This window comes from Magallana gigas, chromosome 4 (genome assembly GCF_963853765.1).
Source record: "Magallana gigas chromosome 4, xbMagGiga1.1, whole genome shotgun sequence".
Taxonomy (NCBI): domain Eukaryota; kingdom Metazoa; phylum Mollusca; class Bivalvia; order Ostreida; family Ostreidae; genus Magallana; species Magallana gigas.
In genome coordinates this window covers 1,140,845-1,164,384 of record NC_088856.1, presented here as the reverse complement: position 1 = coordinate 1,164,384, position 23,540 = coordinate 1,140,845, and the positions used below count along the sequence as shown (strand labels likewise).

The following is a 23,540-nucleotide window of genomic DNA, read 5'->3' as shown; positions in this document are numbered from 1 at the left end:
GCCTTTTTATTGTTAATTAATCGATTCAGGAATTTAAACCAATGTTTTAGAAATCTGCTTTTGTGTTTTAGGATGGATACAGCGCTATCCCACCAATCTTTTTAAAAGATAAGCTTGTTACAGAGATATATTTCTCCTTTCATTAGTTCATATATGAACTTTTGACAAATTGTGTAACAAGTTTTTTTTTTTTTTGCTAAAGCCTCTTGTTGACCTTGACTGAGAAAATGCATTGATCTTACAGGATTTCGAAACTTATGAACAAGGGCAGGTTATCTCAGAAAATGAGATCCAATAAAGATTATCAGAATTCGTGTCTCAATGAAATTGTTAAATTCCGTAAAGAAAGATAACTGCAAGATAAAATCATGTATTTTTATTTAAAAAGTCCTCATCGATAGAAAAGGTTCAGATTGGCCTTAATTGATTGGATGATAAGCTCGGGAGTGTTGCTTAAACATGCCAAGATAAAAATCTGATGTCATGTTCTCACACATCAGAGAATTTAGAAAAGCTGATTTAGCAGATTTAATTTTCTGAAGTCACTTCTATTCCAACTTTTAAAATCGGGCATTTAAAACATTTTACCTCCAAAATTTGCAATATGCTAATACATGATGCTTTGTGTTGCAGTATAGAGTAATGATAATAATATGATTTCATTTTGCTCAAATAAATGTATTACCGGGTACTAAGTTGTGTATTACAACCAACCCCCCCCCCCCCCCCAAAAAAAAAAAAAATAAATAAATAAAAATGAAATAAGGAGTTATTAACAAGAGCTAGCAACAAAAAAATTAAAAACACCTCTACATTACAACTTGGCCAAACATACAACATTATCTCCAGTTGCCTTTTCAATATCTAGTAAACATCATGTAGATGTGGTGCTCATGTACAAGAGTGTAATTTTGGAATAATGACTTCTGTATGTGATCAGTTTTTTAATATGAAGACCATGTAAAACCACAGGAACATTAATGTGAAAGTAGGCTACAATATCTGTAGCATTTAACCCCAACAAATCTCATTGGTTGTAGTAATTCCAATATTCACTAACAAATGTTTTTTTTTGTATAATTGGTAAGAGTCCTCCCGTATGAAAGAATCACCTGTGTGTGCTATGTACCAGTTTAAAGATACAGTATTTATGAATGAATGTTCAAGTTTTGTCCACATAATCAAAAGAGCTGAAATCAAAAAAGATATTTAACAAATTAGTTAAATCTTAAAAAGACAAGGTATTTCATTGGTCAGCAGTCGGAGATTTGTAGAGACGTCATGACTGCAGCTATAAATAGGTTGTGTCTATAAATATATTGCATAGTACTCACATCTGTGATTTACGTATAGTAGTAGCTAACTAATACAATGAGACAGGTGATGACCTGTGTAAATAAACGGCAGAAGATCAGATCGGGCAAGGATTGCCTCTGTCAGGGTTTACATAGAGTTGTAAAGAAGCTTCTGTTGTACCTTGTGTATATATATTCTGTCATTCACTACCCCACTTGTCTGACCTGTAATTGTATAATTTGTATCAGATTGATTAATAATAATAATGCCCCCCCCCCCCCCCCCCCCCAAATTTTGTACCAGAAATCTGTTGTTATTTTAAAGTTCGTTCCAGGACTAAATGGCCTTTATGCCAGTAATCAGTGTTTTTTCCATTAGAATCCAGTGAGGTGTTAGGTTATCTGATGGTGAACTACAAGATACCTGACAGTATTTAGTTGATACAACATGCACTGCTCCATGTCCTCTCTTTACCCTATAACAAGGGTATTTAAGAGAACGAGTGAAGCTGCACGGAGATAAATATTGTTGTTATACTTTCATGTTAAATACTGAAATCTGATTGGTTAAGACGCAGTTAATAATATTTACTATTACCCTCAGCGTTAGCAACGCACTTGGCAACGGGTAACATTAAAAAATATTACATGCGCGAAAATTATGCGCGTATGGTTTGCTGTAGAATTCACGTTATTCCTATATAAAAGCAGTAAAATTTTCTTAAAAATTTTAAAAAAGACATTCAGTATAACAAAATAAATAGTGCCTGTTTGGGAGGATAACAGTTGAAATTGACACCCCTCGAAAACCATTGTCAACCTCCGCTTCGCGTCGGTTGACAATGGTTTTCTCGGGGTGTCAATTTCAACTGTTACCCTCCCAAACAGGCACTATTTATATATTACTGATAGACACTAATTTAAGTTATCTGTAGTGAGCTACAAGTTACTGACTTGATGCATTCTATAATATTAAGTACATTTACTGCTCCATGTTCAATCCTTGCTGCCTAATCCTTTTATACCCTATAGCCTGGGTATTACTAGAGCCACTGAGGTTATGTTATAAATTATTACCAGTGAGACATTTAGGCTATTCCAAGTATTGAAGGTACTGTAATGACTTAACAATGCACACACTTGCGTACTTGAGAGGCTGCGATGTTTGCATTGTGATAATATCTCAGGATTTTTTGGGGTTCTGTCTCTGCCAGGATTGTGAGTTGAGATATCTCGAGCATGTATTATAGTACATGTATGTCTTGTGATGTCTGCCTTGGGATGCCAGCAGAATCTGTACTAGATCTTGTGTTTTTTATTAGAGATATGTATTATCTATGACAGACTTATACTTTTGACTTGACAAGGGACTATGTGCGGTATGGTCAAATATCTGCCCCCAATTTTAACCAATTTTCAAATAGTGTCCAATAAAAATCAAATCTTCATAAATCATTGTACAGTGGATGTCTATAACTAAAATCATGATTTTAGTCATCATTGCTCATTCGCTATTTATCTATGACGTCAACTAAATGACCCAATTCCCGCAAATTTGTAAACAATTGCAAATATTTTCAATTTTGCTTTATATTTTGCATTCGGAAATATAGAGCGCAGGTCTGCTCAAGTACGATTTTAACATATGTTTTTCTTCTGATAATTATACACATTATACTAAAAAATGGTACTTGAGCAAGCCTGCGCTCGATGTTTCCCAGTCGAAAAACCATCGGAAAACACCCATATTTTACTACAAAATATCAATTTATCAAAATAATGCAATCTTCATGACGTCATTTCTACATTATGAAGTCACTGTGGTGATAACCTTTTACACCTTTCTTTCCAATATGATTTTAACTCTCTTTCACCTTATTTTTAAAGCTCTTTCTAAAACTTTGATTTTGGGGGCAAAAAATGCATAAAACTGCACATAGTCCTTTGTCTAATTGTAAACAAAATTATTTGCCAATTTTTGTGATAGTTCGTTTATATTATATCTGCTGTAAACCAAAGGAAATCTTTGCAAAAGAGAATTCTTTCCACAAGAAGTTTATATTTTATCAAAATCATTTTTTTTTTCTTTTTATAAAAATGGGATTATCAGGTCATTTTGAACACTATTGGTCGATTAGTTTGACAAGACTTTGATATTGGAGTAAGTGGGCAGTATTTTGTATTGATCCTGTTCCATCTTGTCTTTAGGGTATTAGACTTTGGAAAAAATAAAGATATAATATCCTATATAAATCATATTTATTCATCCGTTTAATGGCCATAAAATGTGCATTGATGTATGTATCATTGGTTATTGGTGATTGGCTGTAAATAAAATGAAAAAAATACCTCAAGATTTTTTTAACTGAGTATGAAGCACAAGACTGTTAAAAAGAAAACGGTGATTGATTTATGTGATAATGGTTTATTAGATACTTATGTGAATGATAATTTGAACATTTTCAGTTGCACAATGAATGGTTCCAGATTTTAACTTTCTGAGAGATTTGATCAATAAAATCTTCACTGCAACAGAGTATTTTCACATTACACATGTATACATATTCCATTTGAAACAATATATCACAGACACATTCAAATCGTCAGTTTAACCAAGAAATCAATGAAAACACAAATTTCAGATAGGCGAGTCGGGAGGTAAATCGTTTGTAGTCCGACCGTAATCATTTTTTTCAAAACTCTGAAACTCAGGCTGTGTGTATGGATCATATGTATCTTGAGGGTATATCGCCCTCTCTGTCGAGTGTTCTAAAATTCCATTGGCTGAACTGTGGTCATCCATGTGATCAGGATATCTATTTTCCGATTTGAATAAAATGGCAACCAGGCGAATCGCGAGTTCCACTAACTCCATAATTGTCAGAATCGAAATCCCCATCCACAGTCCTAAAGTTCCTCCGATATCTGACAGTAAATCTGCTATATCATAGTCAGCCATCTGCTTAAATTCTATGACGCTAAGGTCTTCTAAATAAACATTCAAACGAAGGAGATTTTGATGAATGAGTTGAGTGGCACGGGCCTGCTTTCGTCTCTCATCCATCGGAATATCGGCATGTAATAATTGTTCCGCATTTTCTCCAGTCATGTTTTGAGCCAGTGGCTCATATTTCTTAATAATTTCATGAAGATTGTAATAAGCCTCTGACATGAAGGAATTATTTATCCGATTTGAATCTTCTAAAATTCCATAAAATGTCTGTAAGGCATTGTACTGGTTAAACTCGAGGGGCCAGTAAGAGAGGGAGATGGATTTTTGATAGGAGGTCTCTTGACATGGCTGGAAACACCCACACCCGACCTCGTAACTGCGGTCGTTAGAGAGACGATGGAGCACCTTGACCTCGCAGTCCAGTTTCTGGTTGTACAGGTGTGTTCTATTGAATGAGCCAGACTTACTTAGCTGTTGGAATAAGTTCTGCCAGTGATGGAACGTCCCGCAGTAAGACAAATTTTTCTGTTCCGGAGTGCTTGGGAGTCCGGAGGTCCGACACTTACACTCGCGAATCACTATCTCTTGCTTACACAACTGGAAACAGGAGAATATTGTATTCCTGTATTTTGGGTATCTTTTAAGTCTGTCATATGTACAGTTTCCATAAGGATAAGGTTTCCTTGAATTCATCACGGCTTTTAGACCCACGGAGGACGAATACCCAGGAGGGATGTCAAATCCGTGATCCATGGGGCTGGGCATCGTCTGGGGGGCATGAACCTGGACCCTCAGTCCAGCGGTGTGCTCAATGTTACTCTCTTGGTTGTAGAGTCCGTATGCCCCTAGCGGAGGGTCGTCATTGTCCAGTGCCATGACGATTGAGAGGCCATGCTGGGGACCGGTGGTATGCATATACTGCATGTTATGGTCCCCCATCTTACTGTTAAACGTGTAGCAGTTATAGTAGTTCTTGCCGTTGAAATATCGAGTGAAGTTGTGAGGGTGACACGGCCTTTGATTGAATCGGCAGTGAAGTAACGTATCGTTTATTTCATGGCCCACGTTTTTGGCTTCCTGGAATAAATTCTCGTAAAATCCCTGAACAGACTCCACTCGCGAGAAGTGTTCACCAAAGTTTGCATTGCTAATAAATTGAAACCAGTTGTTGATATCGGGAGTTTCATTCATTCTGTCCTTCAGTTTGGTAAGCGATAAAGCCTGCGTGTTGCAGATTGTTACCGATGGAAATTCCACCGGCATTCCGTCCTTCATTTCGGAGACTTCCACCACATTGTACTGTAGGTACTTTATCACAAGGAATGACAAATGTATGGCGGCCGCCGTAAACCCAATTATCACCAGCAGAGACCACATCACTTTTCGTTTAGTTTTTCGTGACATGGCGATTTTCGCTAGACCATGTGCATTACTTTCGGACCCCAGTTCCTGCACTATGGCCATGGCCGATTTTCGATTTTTCTTTCGAGCATGGGTGTCATTTGGCGGCATCTTCAAATGGTCGTGAAAATAGTTAAACTTTCCTACAGGTGAAAACTTCATGTGTTCTTTATTCTGACCCCTACAAAAAAAAGAAGGAAGTGTTAGGTCTGGAATTACAATTATCAACCTACGAACTCAACAGTCCTGCAGACATTCATAAATATTTGCTATTAAACTTTTAAATTACATCAACCATTTAAGGTTGATCTTATATGGAGATGCAGTTAGAACTGCTGGGTAAATGACAGCAATTATTTTAATAATTCTAATACATGTAGTATAGAGGATACAGCTAATAACATGTCATGAAGAACACTTATGACTTTAGTTATGATTTTACAAGTCCGATCTCTCTGAAGCTTTGGATGTGGAAAATTGGTAGACTATTAGAGTTCACGCTGAGTTATTAATCCTCGTAAACTCCTAGGGATGCTGTTTTGCCTCCGTAAATGTGATTGCTTTATTTGTATGGATTCTTTTTCAATTTGTCCCCCACACTCAAAGTCAGAACATAATCATACTTCATGTAAATATGATGTGTCAGCAAATTAACAGGAAGGAGGGATGAGCATAGATTAAACATTGTTTTCCTGAGCTGATTATCGTAGATTAACTGTTGTTTTCTGAACTGATCTTCGTTAACCTTGAGAAAACAAAGATGTGAGAGATTCAAGTGACGAATGTCAAAACCTTCACACCAGAAGACTGTCATAATTGTTATTTCAGAACCAATGGAAACAATAACACCCCCCCCCCAAAAAAAAAAAAATAATTTTTTTTTTTGTTTGAAAGAGAACTGTGAGAAATCAATTGACGTCAGAGTTAAGCTACACAATTGAATGCAACATCAGCAGATAGAAGGACACATCAACTTATTTGATATAAATTTTTTTTTTTTTATAAGCTGCTCTAGATTAGGGCCAAAGATTTTAAGAAGTCTATAGATACTGTTATTGTAACCTTGCAGGAAAACAAAACAATGGATCTAGTTAATCTCTTGCTATGAACAATGCTGAAGTATGAGAGTTGCTTCAAACGCTATCGTATATCCGACCCAAGTTAAATATTATAAGTGAAGACATATGCACAACAATAACAGTGATATAGGTAATGTTCCGGTAATAGCGGCCATTCCGTGGAGGAGACTCAGATGTGTCAGGAGGAATTAACCTATATTTTTATTTATTTCTATTGGCGTAACCCCGACCAACATATAAATAAACAAAGTTATCGTTCTATAACTAAGGTTGTCTCCCCTGTAATCAGCAATATTATATTACAAAGGAATGGCATAGGATTAATTTTTCCAATAAAAAGCAGTATGTAATCCTTGTGAATTACAAAGTTTCATTATCATATTGGTCCTGGTTCATTAGGCCTTACTTATGTGTGTAATTTATATTTGGTGTATTTTGAAAATAAGCTCTGTAACAGCTGATATAGAAGAGATATATAGATACTTAAAAGCTCTCTCAGATAATATTGTAATTAATTGATTCTGGTTAAAGTAGCGTGAAATATAATTTGCAAAACACAGATGTTTAAATCATAAAACATATGTTGCCTACCTAACTATGCAACACACATGCAAAACAAATTATTTCTCTTAATATACACGTAGCAAATTTAAGTGCAAATTTTGACCAATTAGAATACTTTGGAATTTATTTTTTTAATTACAAATTGTTTTACGCTCTGAAATGGTTATAAAAATTTTATAAATATGAATGAACTTTATTATACACCTACTTGTTTGTAATATAGATAGTACAACTCTTTCAAATTAAGAAATTCAAGTTTTAATTAGAGTAATCTCCCTTGAATTTTTTTTTTGTGTGATTAACTCACCATCTGTTTTGTGTTTTTCATAAAGTTGTTAAATGATAATTAAACTTTTAAATTTTTTTCTTTTCAAGTCATACATCATCAAGCTTTCAGCATAATTCTGTCAAAGGGCGTATACTCAGAGGTCTAACAAATATTTTTGCACACATTTACTAAGTGTCTTTAAAAAAGTCGAAAAAGGAAAACGATCTAAAAAATTTGAAGATCTTTGTGGCTGAAATATTTGTTGGTGGGGTGAAAGACCGTGTTCTATGGGCTGGCTCCTCTGATATTGAGTGCTCGATTGAGCCTGTTATTGAGTGCTCGATTGAGCCTGTTATTAGTTGGCTTCGAGTTCTTTTAAGTGAGTAACTCTAACCGCACTACAATGAAGAACTTGTTATACTTGTCTGTAAATGACCTTCAGAAGATCAAACACTGGGTCCAACCTTGGATAAGAGCAGTTCCTGAAGAAGTTCACACAGAAATTTTTTAATTATGTCTTATATTCTTTGTGTGCAGGTGTGAAAGAGAGAGAGAGAGAGAGAGAGAGAGAGAGAGAGAGAGAGTCTCTGAAAGATTTGTGTGCCAAATATCCCAAATATTCTGCATGTTGTTAAATTTATGACTCTTGAACAAATAAAATATAATTATAGACAGGTTCAGTTTTATTAACAATGTCTGAGACCAAAGGAAGGGAAGTTCTACAAGATGTGTGGTTCCTTTAATACAGCCAAGGTTTATAACAAAATGACTGAAGTTCCTGATCTGGGATTAAGACAAAAGAAACCTCTGTGGCTCTTTAAGTTTTTCATTTCCCATTTTTTCATTACATTAATGAAGGTTATAGAGGTTTGGGCAATGGCAGGAATTTAGGGATTTCTTATTAATCAGTGCTTCATTATAGTGATTGTTTTACCTCACAGAGATATAGAAAAAAAGACTAACTCCCCTCCCACCTCAGAAAAAGTTAAATATTTTAGAGAGCCAACCCACTCATCCCTTGCTGGTAATTTTTTAGTCGCTCAAGAAATGTGTAAAAATGTCCAGAATTTATTTACTGACTACTGTTATGGCATACTCCAGGGTGTAATATTTGAAATGTCATATTTTTGGGTTGGGAACCATTCATTTCTGAGCTACTGTACATGTATTACAATGTATGAAATACTTTAGATTACTTATTTTACTTGAGTTCTTAATTTCGCGAGCTGTTTTGTATCTAAAAGCGAGAATTTAAAATCACGATTGTAGAACTTTTATTCTAATATCTTATAATTCTCAACTCTCAAAAAATAAAACAGATTTTAAAATCCGCGAGGGGTGCTTCTCGCGATTTATGCAGATATTAGTTCCTCGCATTTAATTATGAATCAACAGTAGTGCTTCAGTTCCAGAGGCAGCTCCCATGTAACCCTAAAATATTGCTTCTATTTTTGTCAAAGAAAAATATACTACTGAGCGCTTTCCAAATATTTTTTCAAATTTGTCGGAACAAAATTGTCTTAATGTTTATTTTGAACTCCAGCATTTTCAATTCTCAAATAAACAAACAAATAAAATCATGTAAACACAGGCGCGTGTCTGGATCATTGATAGCTTTATCACTCTCACCATATAATAACAGTGTTGTGTTAAATGTGACGAGAGCCGCAAATTTGCATTTTCAAATGTGGGATTGATTTTAAGGGACTGTCTTTGAAGAATTAAAAGTTTGTTTACTGCGGCTGAAGCTTCTTTGAGACCTTGATCAGACGCGCTCTGTATTCACACCTTGGATTGATCGCTGATCATTGATGCAGCATCAAGGAAGTGGGCAGGCGAACACTGAACAGCGTTTCCTGATCTGTATACTTAACAAGGAACCTCGGGTCCAATCTTTGATGGGGGAAGCAAAGGGAGGAAACAGTCGGAAACTAATGTCCGCACGGGGATAAATCCATCCCAATCTGCATCAACTGATCAGCAGAAAATCAGAAACTTCTGACAAAAATAAGATTTCTCTGTTTTATCAAAGGCAGGCTGGTTTACATTAAGGCACCAAATCAAAGGTTGAACAGTTTTTGGGAATAATGAAAAAAAAAAAAGAAAGGAAGGAAGAATTTGATATCAGTGTGGTATTTCATCTTGTGTGAGATCAAGATGAATTCTGCTGTGTTCTTATCACATAATGACATACTATAAAAATTAAAATATTAACTTTGATTCAACACCCAGTAACAATTGGGATTGTAGCTAATTTTATCTGACACCTCCCTGCTGGGGTAGAAACATTAAGATGATGGAGGTCTCTTTGAATCGGACCAGGGTGTTGTTACAATGATGGATGAGTGATAAATTGAAATAGTTCACTAGTAGATTATGGCTCTCGAATTGATTGTTATAGCTAAAACTGCTACTTCTAATAGGCCTGTATCAAGTGTACTTTGATAAAGAAGTGTGTGGTACCTCAAATAGGTTTGTACTTTTATGATGAGAGAAATGTTTTACTTATGCAGTCAGCTGCATTTCTTTATCTTTGGACATTCGTATCGAACTGTCACAATTGAGAGGGATACCATTTGTATTAGGATTTTGGTCTATCTTAAAGTCAAAGCAAAGACTTATCTTGAAAGTCATATTTTTCCCCATAATTTAACCTTAAGAATCTGTTTTCCTTCTTTTTTCTGTATTTTTCTCTTTTACAGTTGATAACTTCTGCATTGTAAACAAAATTTATTGACTCTGGACCAGAAAGCAAACAAAGTATTTTTGAATATGTCAGCTTAGTACTTGTACTAGAAAATAGCAGACATGTAACCTCAATGGGGGATGCTGGGTAAAATAAGTGATGCTGTCCTCACAATATGAGATAAGTCACCTCAAGTTTGTGCTGGGGTGGGTGGATGGAGAGGTGATGCACAATGTGTACATATAAGCATGATTGAGGGTAAAAACTAATCTCTCTTTTATGAGTGACCCAAGCTATGAAGTGGTGGGGGAGGGGGTGCACTATGGGGGTCCATTGAAACACTAAGAAGGGTTGGGGGGGTGGTTTGTTAAAGGGGGATACATAAAACTTCCTGGCATGGATATAACTTATATCTGTCAAGTCCCATCACTGGGCTGGTCATGAATGGCAGTAAATAGCTTTCAGATGTGGCTGATCTTAACATTGCGTCACGGGGCTGGAGGGTTAACTAATGGCTTGTGTCTGCTTGGTTATCCAGCTATAGTGGGGAGTGATGGGGCATTGTTTGTGGTGCCCTGCTTGTTAAGGCATGGAATTAATTAGCACTGGGCAGCGCCCGGCCCATTAATTTGTGGAGGCATTAGCGCTGGTTGTTAGTGTTTATTTGTAAACGATCAGCCACTTAGAACAATTTATTTTGGATGGGTGTTGATAGGTGTAATGGTGCAGTAGTATGCATCCATTTGTTTTTTGCCTCTTAGATTGAGGGAATGCATTTTGTATGATGTACTTTAGGATGTCCATTGTGTGACCTCCAGTTAAACTTCGATATCTCGAACACTGATATTTTGAATACAATGGATATGTCGAAGTTATTTGTAAGTCCCAACTACTTATTTTTTAAGTATTCTACTCTCGATATCTCGAATACTTTGATATCTCGAAGTTTTTAAACAGTCCCATCTAGTTCGAGATAACGAAGTTTGACTGTATCTGAACTGGAGTCTTTGAGGGACTGTCCAATCAAAGCTTGATCTGTGTATTATGGGAAATCAAGAAGTGAACAGTACAGGTTCAATCCTTTAAATGGTTCTCTATAATATTAGGATGGGATATTTTAGTTGAACTTTGGTATATTGAACATGCATATCTGAAATATATCTTTTATATATTAAAGGGAGAAGACTTCTAAGTTACAGAATTTGTGTCCAATCCTAATTGTATATAACTACAATCAAAATATGTTCAAATCAAGGCAGAGTATTTTAGTATATAATAGATGAGTCTCTTAACCAGTACTGTATCTCCATTTCTTAGATATTTTAAATTTTTCCTTGTTCTAATTATTAGACCACATAAATGGAGTTAGACATAAGAAGGTTTTACTGTATGCATCCTCCACGAAATGAAAATTAAGTGTAAAAAAGAGTAGGGGGGGATGCAGTCATATTTGTTGTGTGGTCAAGTCTTAACTTAAACTGAGACAAATGCAGGACTTCTCAGATCTGTCAGCCATTTTATTTGTAGAACCTTTAATGGCAACACACTGCTTGAATGCACTTGACAGAGAGCAAATATCAGCCTTGAAATACATGTAGAATAAAGGACCCAGCATTGAGTATTGGTATCTACACTAATTACACATACACTGTACATGGGTTACATCATAGACTGAAGTTCTTCTAATCCGAGGAAACTTGTCAGCTTTCACTTGATTTAATAACTATAGAAATATATATCTATCTGTGGGTGTATCAAAATTCAGACTAATTCTATATAGTCAGGATTTTCTTGGAATTCCACCAATGTGGAATACATCAAGCAGTGACAGATTTTACGGCTAACTTAATCCTTCTAGATTTCTCGTGAATTCTGAAGTTTGTACTGTTGAAAAATGATTGCCATTATGATATATTAAATTGCTAAAGAACTCTGTTATGAAGTAATGGAATTAGGAATTCCAAGTCATAAAAAAGTAGCCCAGAAGTTTAGCACTTAGCCATTAATTTTGTCAGTCAATTCTCAATTCAGCTCAACTCACTAATAAATCAGACAAATCTAAATTCCGATTAATCATCTCTCCCGGACAGACATGGGAGCAGAAAGAATGCTGAGTCTTATGCTGCCAAATTATGTAAATTTTGTTAAAATTGATGGTCTTGGCAAATTGTGACAAATAGAGTTAATATTAAGGAAAAGCATATGCCTTGTTTCTGCCATTAGTCTGTTTGCTAAACATGGTCACGTGATTAAGTCACATGACCTCACTGCAAAGGAACTAGACTGGTCTACACACAACCCAGGAGTCTTATAGTGCAGAATCTCAAGGGAGCTTACTGCTTTAACCCCCAAATCTTCCCCAGGTCTGTGCTTTCTCTGAATGACTGTAATGGCTTGCTCTTTCAGGTTTTGTCTTGATTCTATGGCCGTTTTATGGCAGAATGATTCAGTTCCATAGTTCTGAGTAGTAGAGATAAATCTCTCCGTCTCAGAATGCAGGCTTCACAGAATGTCTTGGTAGATATGATTTATAGTTGGAGGTTGATTACATTGTAAATATTGCTCTAGATCAAAAATAAAAATATATATAAACTCTGGGGAATATCAACTTTTTACACTCACAGGGGATCTGACAGACCTTCTATAATCAGGCATCATCAGTAACCAATGATAGGACATCTCACTACTAGGAAAGTTTGCTGACCCTCTTAAAGACTCCAATACCGGTAACCCAGATTTTCTTCTCACCCAATGACCTTCATGTTAACCTAGTTCACCTTAGACATGACCTGACCTTCATTTTCTATGTGACCTTTTCTTAATCAGTCATTCTACAGTTGACCTGAGATGCATTCATGAACCAACTTTAATTTATGTGTGACCCTTAAAAAACAATGACAACCTGACCCTCAGTGTACCTTCACGGACTTAATCCCAAATGTATATGTCCCAATGACCTTGATGACCATTCATTTGGACCTGAATAGAATGACTTGAGTTAACTCTGCATGATAGATGGTCATAATTACCTGGTACATGATTTTCTTCCCAACTTCTTTTAGATGCTGTTTATAAGTATCTTCATGCATAGATCAATTATTTCATATTGATCACATATTATTTCATTTGAAACTTTAAGTTTCACTCAAAATTCCTGTCATCTTTGTAAAATAAACCATTAAAAGGGAATGTTCCTCTGTTTTTTCAACACTTTATGAAGTATTTTGAGACAACAATATTTGAATATTGAATGACAGTTTATACATATATAAACTAGAATATTATAGGTCCAACTAGTTTCCATTGAACTTGAGCTTTAACTTGAAAGGATACAATATTAGATGTACAACCAAACCAGTATTTATTCATGCCAATAGAAGGAAAAGAAATGACAACATCATTGTTATATTTATAAAGGGTATACCCTGCGGTGCATCCTTTTCCAATATATGTTAGAAATGCATACCATATACAACCCTATAATTTTATTTTCTTAGAAGAATTTACCCAAAAGAATCGTTATCGTAAATTTCTACCATTGTTTTGTGCCCATTTTTTGCGACTCCTCTTGATATTTTTCGAGGGATTCCATAAGTGTTGTGTAATGCAGTCATATGTTACGTATTCTCATGTCGAGTTTTCCTCTTAGAATTTCTGGAGTATTGTTATATTGACAAAGAGCTATTGACTTACAGAGAGTGTTTCACAACAACATAATCTGGAAATCTCTTCAGAGAGCATTGTTTCCTGACTTCTGCCTCAATTCATTCAAAGTTTTCTAATTCCGCAGCTCTTGATGTAGAAAAGTTTGTGAACATAGTGGTTCAATGTTAAGTCAAGAGGTGCTAGGAACGACAAGTCTCAGACTCGCTCACATCGGCAACAACCCAATAAATCTCGCTAAACTGCGTTCTCCTTCATAGATGAAATATTTTCTCATTAATTTTCATAATCATTATCAAATTGATTTAAATGTTTGAATTATAATTCTAAAGTAACTTAAATGATCAATTAATTGTTGCACGTTTTTGTAGATTGCAATTTGTACCATTAGATTGAAATATGTTTCAGCTGACATATGCATTTATTAAGGGACAATGTAAGATCTCATTTTTTATATAAACAGGGTACAATTGTGAAATTTATTTTTTGTTATAGCAAAAATAATCCTTTAAGATTAGTATGGTGAAATTTTGATTTTTCTACAGATTTTAAAACTTCTAAAATTCAATTTTGAAACAAGATATGACAATACTGAGAGATGTAATATTGTAATTTTAATTCAATCCATTAATTAATTTTCATGGTCATATATTGGTATAAACCATGGAAATAAAATCTCAAGCTGTGTGGCTAGGCTTCAGCCTTTATAAGTTAAGCACGTTAAGCTCTGGATTATTTTTGACGTCTTTGTTAATTCACAGTCGGCCATTGATGTCAGCTATTTGACAGTTACAGCTCCTGTGTCATGTTTTTGGTCATTGTCTCTGGGCTCTCTCTGTCCCCCAGGAAATGCATGATAATACAGCGGAATACAGGGGAAGACATCGAGAGCGACTTGGACGTGTCAATCCGACGAGGTCCGCTCTAACCAAATATTCTCAGTTTCTATGACAACTTCTTCGTTCACAGTTCTAAGTGCAAAAAATTGACTCCTTGGTTTGTTATCTTTTGTGAACTTATGAAATATGATTCACCCCTAGTGCAGAATATTATCTAATTAATTTTACATCATATCGAACCACTTGTGAAGCTGAGTATTGAAGGAAAGAAAGATAAATATTAACCTTCAAAAGTCAATCTAACTCAACAGTCAGATTTAACCCAAGGTTGAATTCTCATTTTGAGCTTTTTAAAAAATTTCTAATTTGTATGTGTTTTAAATTAAGGAATGGTTATCTTATTTCAGTTTTTTGTGTAGAATGAATAATTGAAGTTGACATATTGATATGGATAAATCAACCCCTCGTTGATTGATGGTCAATTGATGTCAGGGTATTGTGGGCTTTATAGAACCATGGCAATATTAACTAGATGTTAAAACTGACAGATTAATTACAGATGAATCGACATTGGATTGATCATTCCTAGAATTTATATTTTTACAATATGCTGAGGTTACCAAGCTTCATAAAACTCGCTCCAGAAAAAGGATTGATGAGAGTGATATTTTACCATAAGATATATTGAACTTACCCATTTGCTATATATCCATTCATAAGTTAGAATTGTAATAAATCACAGTAGGTAATAAGAAAGCATCAAGACCTGCCCGAGCATCACTGAGGCAGTAAGCTGGGCAACAGCATAGCTACGGTTCACGCCAGTGTTCTGTGTTGGAGCAGCAGAAAAACACCCAATCCCACTACCTGTGGGTAATTGTTTGTGATGGGAGAAATGTTCCCTGTCTAATTAGAGGGGGGAGGTGGGGAGGAAGCAGTCGTACACCTGGACACCTGGAGACTACCTTTATCTCCATATCCCAGACCACTGGTCATTCTGAGTGAGGGAAGCTGAATGTAGGTGGTAGGGAGTGACCACAGTGAGACTACAGACTTACAGGGAGAAGAAGTGAGACCACAGGCTCAAGGGGTGAATATTAATGGAGACAGTTTACAGACTGGTAGGGTGAAAAAGAGAGACCCCAGACTCAAAAAAGAGGTGGGGGTGGTACATGTATCAGCTTCTTGCTGTAGGTGACCAAGGATGTCCATGGATGTACCTGTGTTTCAGCAGCTTTTACCTAGAAGATGTTCATCATTGTATTGTGTATTGCAAACACCTGGACTCCACACCTGTAGACCTGAGAGTAACAGACCAGGTATCAGCTGTACTGGAGGGTCAACTGTTTCACTGGCTGATCTTTGTGTGAGACATAAAACAACACCAAGAGACAGAGGATTCCTACATCGTACCGCGGCTCTTTAACCTGTTATCAGTCCTGAACATTAGCACTAGGGATGGACTGTGTTAAGGTGGCTCACTACACCTTAAAATATTTTCTGAAATCAGTAGTTGAATCAATACTTGATTATGATAGATATCATAATGGATAAGAAGTATTTAAGTCAAATAGGCAAAAAAATGTGCAATTTTGGATGAAAAATGACATTTTAAAAAATTTAATTCAGTAAACATGAAGAAAAACTCCATGAACTGCGGTTCAGAAGCCCAATACTTTAACCACTGAGCTACGACAAATATACAACTGAATCAGAACGATATAAACAGTTTAACAAAACATTCAAATTGCCATCTTGTGACGTAGGGTCTTAAAAAGTATAAGTCTGGGTGTAGTGAGGTACCTTAAGCAGGAAGACCAAAGTTCCAGGTGTTTGTACCTCAAGATGGCAAGAGAGCTTGAGAGAGTGGGGGTGTGGAAGTCAGGTCTAGAGGATTTATGTACAGATGTACATTATTTTGATTTGTTTTATGAGGGTTCCTGTCCTGAGAGGATGAAGAATCATCTGTTGATGGCCATATTGTAGAAATACGTACATCTGTCTAAAGTAATGGCTATGTCTTTCAGAAACGTAGAAGCAGGAATGAGATTACGACATGGGAACATAATGATGGTGATTATGACCGATGATTACGGCGCTGGCTGATTCACAGATCCAGGTTATTTATTACCATTTCTACAGACACCACAGACAAGTACAGGCAGCTTTAGCAGATCTCTTACTTTTGTCCCGAAATCTGTCTTTTCTAGCCTTCCTGTATGTAGCAGTGTTTGAGGATTTTCTGTTTAGAATATGATTGACAAGAAGTTCTGTATATATGGAGTGTGAATCTCTCCCCTCAATCTATCCAGTTTCCCTATCTGTGATGCCATAGATAAAAAGTTGTCATTGGTAAATGTATGTTATATGTTGTTTCTGAAACACTCCACACAGAGAATACCTGTTCAAGGTGATTCAGTCCAGGAACCATTTACTGCTGACCTGTTATAAATTTCAGCTCCCCCAGATGGAGCAAAGCATTCCAGACACAGAGCACAGGTGATAATGAAGTCCAGTCATTGCTTAATGAGGGATTGCCATTCCTCTCTTAACTACATTATGCCTCTCTCTTTCCTCTCTCTTTCTTCCCTTCTCTCCCAAACCTTCTCTCTGTCTCACTATCTCTCCCTCTTTTTCCTCCCTCCCTCTGTCTCTTTCTTCCTCTCTCTTTCTTCCTCTTTCTATCTGAACTGACCACCCCCAGATTCCCTGATGATGGAATCCTGAATTCCAGTGTTGGATGCCAGGGATTGTAACAATCCCAGCCAGTGGCCACCCTTTGATGTAGGCCTCTGTGTTGTGGCTGAGGTGTCCAGTATTGCAGGCACCAGGGGCCAGCTGGCATTTATTAGTTCCGAGGGTGTCTGAGGACATCTCCTCAATACACTGAAGTACCATTTCATAATCGAATAATCCAATACATGTTATATGATAATCCTTATATGTACACATACATGCAGAATTCCAGACTTCATATTAAAACAAAAAAGGAGGGTTACTGCTCACCATAATTATGGCTTTAATCAAGAAAAAGAAAATAAGGGCAAAGTACAGTAAAACTTGTTTAGTACGAACATGGATAAAGCGAATTCTCAAATATAGCGAAGTTTTAATAAGTCTCCAGTAAAATTCTTATCATATCTTTGCAAAATTTTACGGTTATAACGAATTCGGATATAACAAATTTACGGATATAGCGAACTGAATTTGAGTCCCGTAGAGGAGAATAATAATGAAATTTAACCCTTTTATAACCAATTTCTTTACAAATCAGGAAGTCTGCGCTACCATTTAACTTAATAGTTTGAATGAATTAATTTTCATATTAATTTTTCAATTCACAATCCGATTATTAAAGGTATCAAAGTAAATGTATTTTTATTTCAAGCCTCAATTCTCAAAAATTATAGTGTGGTTAAAGAAAACATGTATATAGTGAATTCGATATTAATAGTTAATATTATGAATTTGTTATACGAATATAACATTGCATTGCATTAAAGACATGAAAAGTTCAGAGGATGATACATTAACAAATTGTGCAAGGTGTCCCAAGTACTTCAATAAATAGAGAAAAGATATATGTAATAAACATTTCCCAGGTGTTTAAATCTCTGTAATAAAATTTGTTTTTGTACCTGTCATTCAGATGATGTATAAATGAAGGTAGGAAGATTTTTCCCCCTTTTATTGATTTGAATGGTACTAATAATTGACAGGTATGTTTAATTTCATGTAAAATTATCAAAAAGTGAAGGAGGCAATGTAGCTTTGGACAGACCTAGTGGTAGTGGTTTGTACCACTTTTTTCTGCTTTCTGGTATTCAAAAGGCAGAAAAAAGTGTTAAAAATTTTAGCGCATGATAGTCACGATTTTGGTCAAAAATCATTTTTTTCCAATTTTAATGTTACAGTGCTTCAGTAAGGCAACCAAAGTTTTAGTGTTATTGGTCAAGTTATAAGCGAGTTTCATAGCTTACAATTCTTTACCATGTAAACAAAGCTTTTGTTGTTGAAGTGAAAATTCCAGATTTTGACCTAAAATAAATGTGTTAAACGTTAGAAATTATATATTTATGCTTAAAATGAATAAGAAGATAGACAAATCAGCTTGAAAAAAGATTTTTTACTGGTATATTGAACCTATGTAAACAAAAACAAGGCACAAGCCTTGTTTACATGACAAAGAATTGTGAGCACTGTTAATCTTACTAATAGCTCTACGGATGACTCTCAAATTTCATTTCAACAAGAGAAATGCATTTCTAAAGCATTTGTAAATAATCAAAGCATAAAAAAAAAAATTAGGAACAAAATTGTGACCATGCCCCTTTTAAAACTGTTGGGGAAGTTTAACATATTCCTCGGGTCTTACAATTCGTCTGAGAAAAAGACTTGGATATTAATGACCATGCTATACCTGATGTAAATTTCGAAAACTAGGGAGTAAAAAAATTAGCTGGTATTTGAGCTAAGAAAAAGAACATTACTATAAAAAAAATCTCCCCAACCTCATTTACTCCAAATTAAGGATTGAGATAAATATAAGTTTCTTCCAAAGATGTAGGCATTCTGTTGCAGATAGGGTTTGATTGGCTGCCAATTAGCAGCCATATTGGGATAAGTCCATCAGTGAATCCCTACAGAGCCTAACTCTGTTTTCAGACAGAGCTACTGAGGGCTGCAAGACAGGGGCTCCCCATAGTGATGTTTAGCAGCTTGTGTTTAACAAATAATTACATTTAATTTGACAAATGAATGTTGTTTCTCCCATTTAATTTGTCCATAAGGTTCCGTGCTCCGGGATTTCGGGAGACATTTAGCTGCTGCGGGGAAATTTTCTTATTATTGTACTTGTATTGATCTGGGCTTTTGTTTTCTTTGTTCAAAAGAAAGTTATTGAAGGCTGCTCAGAGGTCTCAAACATGATGCATGTCCTTTCCTTAAAATTTTGTAAACAAGATTAAAAAGTCTTCAAAAGTAAAAAAAAAAATGCATCAAAAGTTTGAAGAAAAAGAGCTGAAACAGAAAGAGGCGGAGGTTTGAGCGCTGTTTTTGGCCAGCTCGTCCGTTTATTGTGTATGTAATACATGGACTGGTATTGACTCCTTTATGTTACAGAACTTCTCAAGCCAACATTACAAGATAAATGATAAAGCCCACTAATATATTTATAAGTAGACAAACGCATTTTCACTGTTATTCAAAATTGACGGAAATTATAGCGTGTATAGCTTTAAAATTACTGAGAGTTTATGTTTACAATAATGCAACCGTCAATCGATAAGCATGTGCTATGATCATTGTGGTCTCATGAAAAAGTTCACACAGAATTGAACGTTTTCGCTATTCTATAGGTTCATATATAAGGAAACATATTTACAAATGTAAATATTGTATATCTTTAATGTTTTGCTTGTGTCATATAGGTAAATGTATGAATTTCTATATTCTGGTGAAAGACGATCTGCCTCGACTGTCCATTTAAATGTTTCCAAGGATTTTGAAAATCATTTCTGGGCAAGGGCCAAATTCTCAGCTTGAAAATTGTCCTAAAATCAATGTGAGCTCAAAAGATGAATAAGAATAGTTTTTCAATAGCCAAATCAGAGGATAGTTTCAAGTTCTCCGACGATTCCCATTCAGGTTCAGAGTTCTTATTCTCCTTAAATTAACTAGCCAGCTTAAAAGTATAACAATAGATATAATTCTGCAATTCCCAGCATGGTTATAAACATGTGGCTGCAAATTGTCATACAATAGCCAGCTTGGAGGAGTATATAAGCTACAACTTGTTCTCCACTCAGCAGGTCCAGAGCTAGTTATCCACTGGCCGGCTGTGGAGGGTTTGGGGGTTATGATCTGTAGACAATACTCAGGCACAGATTGTTACAGATTCCTGCTAATTTAAGCCGTACCTGAGAGCTTTCAGTCAGCCTTTGATGTTTGAACATAACCATGTCAAGAGATAGACAGAAGAATCACTCCAGCCACTTCTAATAAATCTGTCACTGAGCAGATGAAAAGATAGACAGAATACCCACCATGTCACATTGTATTATAAAGATGCAGTTATCTCCCTTGTTGTACTAATTGTATGGTCGGGTCTTGTTGTTTTGATGAAATTGAGTGCTTAATTTATGTGAGAGAGAGAGAGAAGAGAGAGAGAGAGAGAGAGAGAGAGAGAGAGAGAGAGAGAGAGAGAGGAGAGAGAGAGAGTTTTCATTATCTGAATTACAGGATTAACAGAAATTGTTGTCATTTCAGCAGATTCTAGAAAAGTTTATATTTGTGGTTTTTGCATTTTATAATTATAAATTTAATTGAACAGAATTGGATAAACAACTTTCATATCCATGAAACTGCTACACATGTCTGTCCATTACAATATCAGGCTTCTTTTTATCACCTCTGTAAGTTGAAATGCAATAATTTATTATAGACTCTTGGTTAAGTTCAAGATGTGAAAGTCACTCACAGTGAGTCTACTTTAAGGCCTGACTGATCTTGATACCTCCGTATTTGATGCCTTTAGAATTAATTCATTTGATTTCTCTGAACTTTTGACTTGTGTTCCAAGCCTTGTTTTTTTCTGTCAGTTGAATGTGTGGTCTCTGCATTGATTTTTGATCAAAGTAAAGTTTCATGAACCTTTAAAATTTCAAAAGATTTTTTTCACAGTTCACTTAATGGTACATAATGTACAAAAAATATTGACAAATAAGTGTACAAATGCAAGAGATGTTTTTTTTTAGTAGGGGAAGAAAAGTGGTGGTGTCTTTATACAAATGTAATTAACTTTTCTACCTGTTGCAATTGTTACAGTATCAATTTTTTATTTTATTTTTTTTTTTTGGGGGGGGGGGGCGTGCTCTTCATAAATTGTTTAATAACTATTATAATTGTCAAACTTTTGGAAATATTTTGGAGAAAAAAGATTGATTTAATGGATGAATAGTATCATTACCTATCTTAAATACTATTTGGCAAATTTGAATTTATATATCCATGAAATAATATTATCATCTACGTATAAGTCAACAAATGCAATTAATTTTTCCTAAAATCATTAATCCCCAGATCTTAATTATATATTAATGCAATTTTGATATATGTAACTGATCTTTATTAAAAAAAAAAATTAAAAAAGACAGCAGAAATTACTAGCACTGAAAAAAGAAAATCAATTACTCTATCTAAATGTTTCATATTTTAATATTTGAACATTGATTTTTATAAATTAAATTAATTGTCAGAGAAATCTCACCTTTGGTTCTGGACAGGAACGTAGGTGTTACTTGTGCAGTAAGCTGCACCACACGAACAGTGTACGCGCATCATCTAGACTGACTAAAAATCCCGGCACCCCATAGGGCAGTAGAGAGTGGTTGTCCAATGGCTGAGGGTCTCCGGTAAGCCACCCCACGCAGGAATCACCGTCACATCCAGTTAGAGACTAAGCTCTGATTTCCCAGAAACTGACAGAATCTCTCAACAGCCCACTCAGTCTCACTGGCTCAACCCTTGCTGATCAGTGGCTGATTTTTTTTTCCAATATTTTAAACTTATCAAACCTGTGCAATCATTAATCCAATAGCCTTAGCCCCCTCAGGGCAGGAACCAATGACCCCCTGCTTTCTCAGTTAATACTGACCCTGAGCGGCCAGATTTCAGGGTTCAGTAGAATAAGTATTTGAGGGTCCTAACAGAGAGAACCCATTGTGTTAGTCCTGTAACACTGACAGATGCTATAGACTATAAGAGAGCCAGAGATGTAGACTGTGAGGAAAACTGAGACACTACCTCCTGCTATGGTAGTCGTGTACTTTTTGAGGTCACGGTTCAGGGTATGTAAATTTCTTGTCAGTGGTCTACATCACTGTCAACTGGTCAGACAGGACGGTGAGGGGTTACACAGCCTTGTCTGGGGGGGGGGGGGGGACACTTAGAATCATAGACTGGTCCCCATCTCACAACACAAGCTGTCAATTATCTTATTAGGATTTTATTGTGGTTGTTTTGCTTTAAGAATTCTTTAAAAATGTCTCAGACAATAGGATTATTGGCTTATATTTACAGAGATGAATTTTTTTGTCTGGGATTTTAATGAGATTTGAGATTTTACATCAGTTGCAAAAAAGAGAAAGGTTTATAGATTTGGTCCAAAAAAGTGGACATAATGATTGGTTGAAAGCTTAATGGTGTTTTTAAATAGCAGTATGCCTAGGGATATAAAATTTGAATCATGAATTATATCTCTGACTGCAAAGAAGTTTTTATAAGTTGGTCACTGGCACTAACTGGCAGATTGTAGCGCTGAGGGATTTTCCTAGAAACAATTAATCCACCATATTTCTTGGATTTTGACAGTTTTCCCTTAAGTCCAACAAATAATGTAATAAATCTTTTATATATTTTACTAAAATAAGATTTTTTTCAGATTATACACATGACATGACAGGATTTTCCTTGTAATAGTTTAAATAAATACATCCAGTTTATTTAATTAAGTTTTCCACTTAAATCCAAAAAGTCTTTGGACTCTACTTTGCTAAAATATAAAGCTTAATTGAGATAATTCAAACTAATCCCTATTCCATTGTTATTTTTCAGTGTTTAAATAATTTGTGATCCAACTATTTTAGATTTTTTTCCATAATCTTCTTAATTTCTCTGTTTCCAAAAGCAAGAGGCTAAATCTGCTGAAGCTGTAGTTCAAAATGACTTATGCCACTGTGGATTATTTTGATTTTGCAGTGCATCGTGCATCGTGTCAATATCCTCTGTTGTAA

General features: G+C 35.5%; 2 protein-coding genes across 6 annotated transcripts in view; one reads left to right on the top strand and one right to left on the bottom strand.

Moving 5' to 3' along the window:
• The window catches only part of LOC136269546 (integrator complex subunit 13-like), an 83,733-nt gene that overhangs the window by 6,992 nt on the left and 53,201 nt on the right, over positions 1–23,540 (top strand). The window lies entirely within an intron of this gene.
• On the bottom strand, positions 3,701–22,535 carry LOC105337477 (FMRFamide-activated amiloride-sensitive sodium channel). Of its 2 annotated transcripts, none has more exons than XM_011442204.4 (2): positions 22,016–22,535; positions 3,701–5,830 (listed from the first exon to the last, which is right to left on the bottom strand). In XM_011442204.4, exons 1-2 carry the CDS (start codon positions 22,087–22,089, stop codon positions 3,934–3,936), a joined length of 1,971 nt encoding a protein of 656 aa, XP_011440506.3. In that variant the 5' UTR covers positions 22,090–22,535; the 3' UTR covers positions 3,701–3,933. The 2 variants fall into 2 exon arrangements, with proteins under 2 accessions (XP_011440506.3, XP_011440507.3); XM_011442205.4 differs by lacking the exon at positions 22,016–22,535 and adding an exon at positions 15,443–15,611.